At 34.4% G+C, this 879-nt stretch overlaps 1 protein-coding gene across 1 annotated transcript in view; it reads left to right on the top strand.

Annotated features, from left to right (window-relative positions):
- Positions 1-879, top strand: part of LOC105533489 (coagulation factor VIII) — a 152,998-nt gene that overhangs the window by 96,684 nt on the left and 55,435 nt on the right. The window contains exon 13 of the mRNA XM_011971961.1: positions 789-879. Within this exon, the coding sequence (XP_011827351.1) occupies positions 789-879 (91 nt within the window). The remainder of the gene's footprint in view (positions 1-788) is intronic.

Here is an 879-nt window from a genome sequence, read left to right as displayed (position 1 = left end):
GTACAGAAAAGTTGCAAGAATAATACAGGGAACTTGCATATACCCTTTACCCAGATTCACAAATGTTTAACATTTTGCAATTTTGTTTTTGATTTTCTTTTCTTATATACACACTTCTGTTACTTATTTTCCATTTGAAAATGGGTTACAGACATCACACCCCTTTACCTCTCAATACTTTAATGCACATTTCCTGTGAATAAAGATATTCTTTTACATAAACAGAATGATGTTATGAAATTACAGACACTTCAAAATGATAAAACACATTTCTGTAATTTACAGCTGGTATTCCAGTTGTATCAACCAATGCTGTCATTTATGGCATTTCTTCCTTGAGGTACAGGGATCTAGTACAAGTAACTACTTGTCCTGCTTCTTTAATTTCCTTGAATCTGGACCTTGATAACTTTAAGGTAACTTTAAGCACCCAGAGGTTTTTTTTCTGGTTTCTCCTCTGTGTAGTTACCATTTTCACCCTTGCAATTAATAAATGGTTTGAAGGGATATACTTTAAGACCATGCAAACATCCTGCTACTCATCAAAATGCCCCCCATAAAACATCCAAATTAATCTTTATCATGATGGTTTATGACTATCTCCTCACATTGGGATTGTGGCCCAACTGATTATTAACAATCTACTTTTTTTGAAGACATAATATCTCTTCCTGGGAATAAGATAATGGGCATAACGTACAATAATTCCTAATTGTATCATGACAATCACAATCCAAAATACTAAATCTGTGATATGACTAAATCTCTTTTCCCCATTGTTTTCGCAGGCATCAATGGCTATGTTTTTGATAGTCTGCAGTTGTCAGTTTGTTTGCATGAGGTGGCATACTGGTACATTCTAAGCATTGGAGCACAGAC

This window comes from Mandrillus leucophaeus, unplaced genomic scaffold (genome assembly GCF_000951045.1).
Source record: "Mandrillus leucophaeus isolate KB7577 unplaced genomic scaffold, Mleu.le_1.0 Scaffold1251, whole genome shotgun sequence".
In the NCBI taxonomy this organism is placed as follows: domain Eukaryota; kingdom Metazoa; phylum Chordata; class Mammalia; order Primates; family Cercopithecidae; genus Mandrillus; species Mandrillus leucophaeus.
Note: the sequence above shows the minus strand (reverse complement) of the source record. Positions and strands in the feature narration are given on the sequence as shown.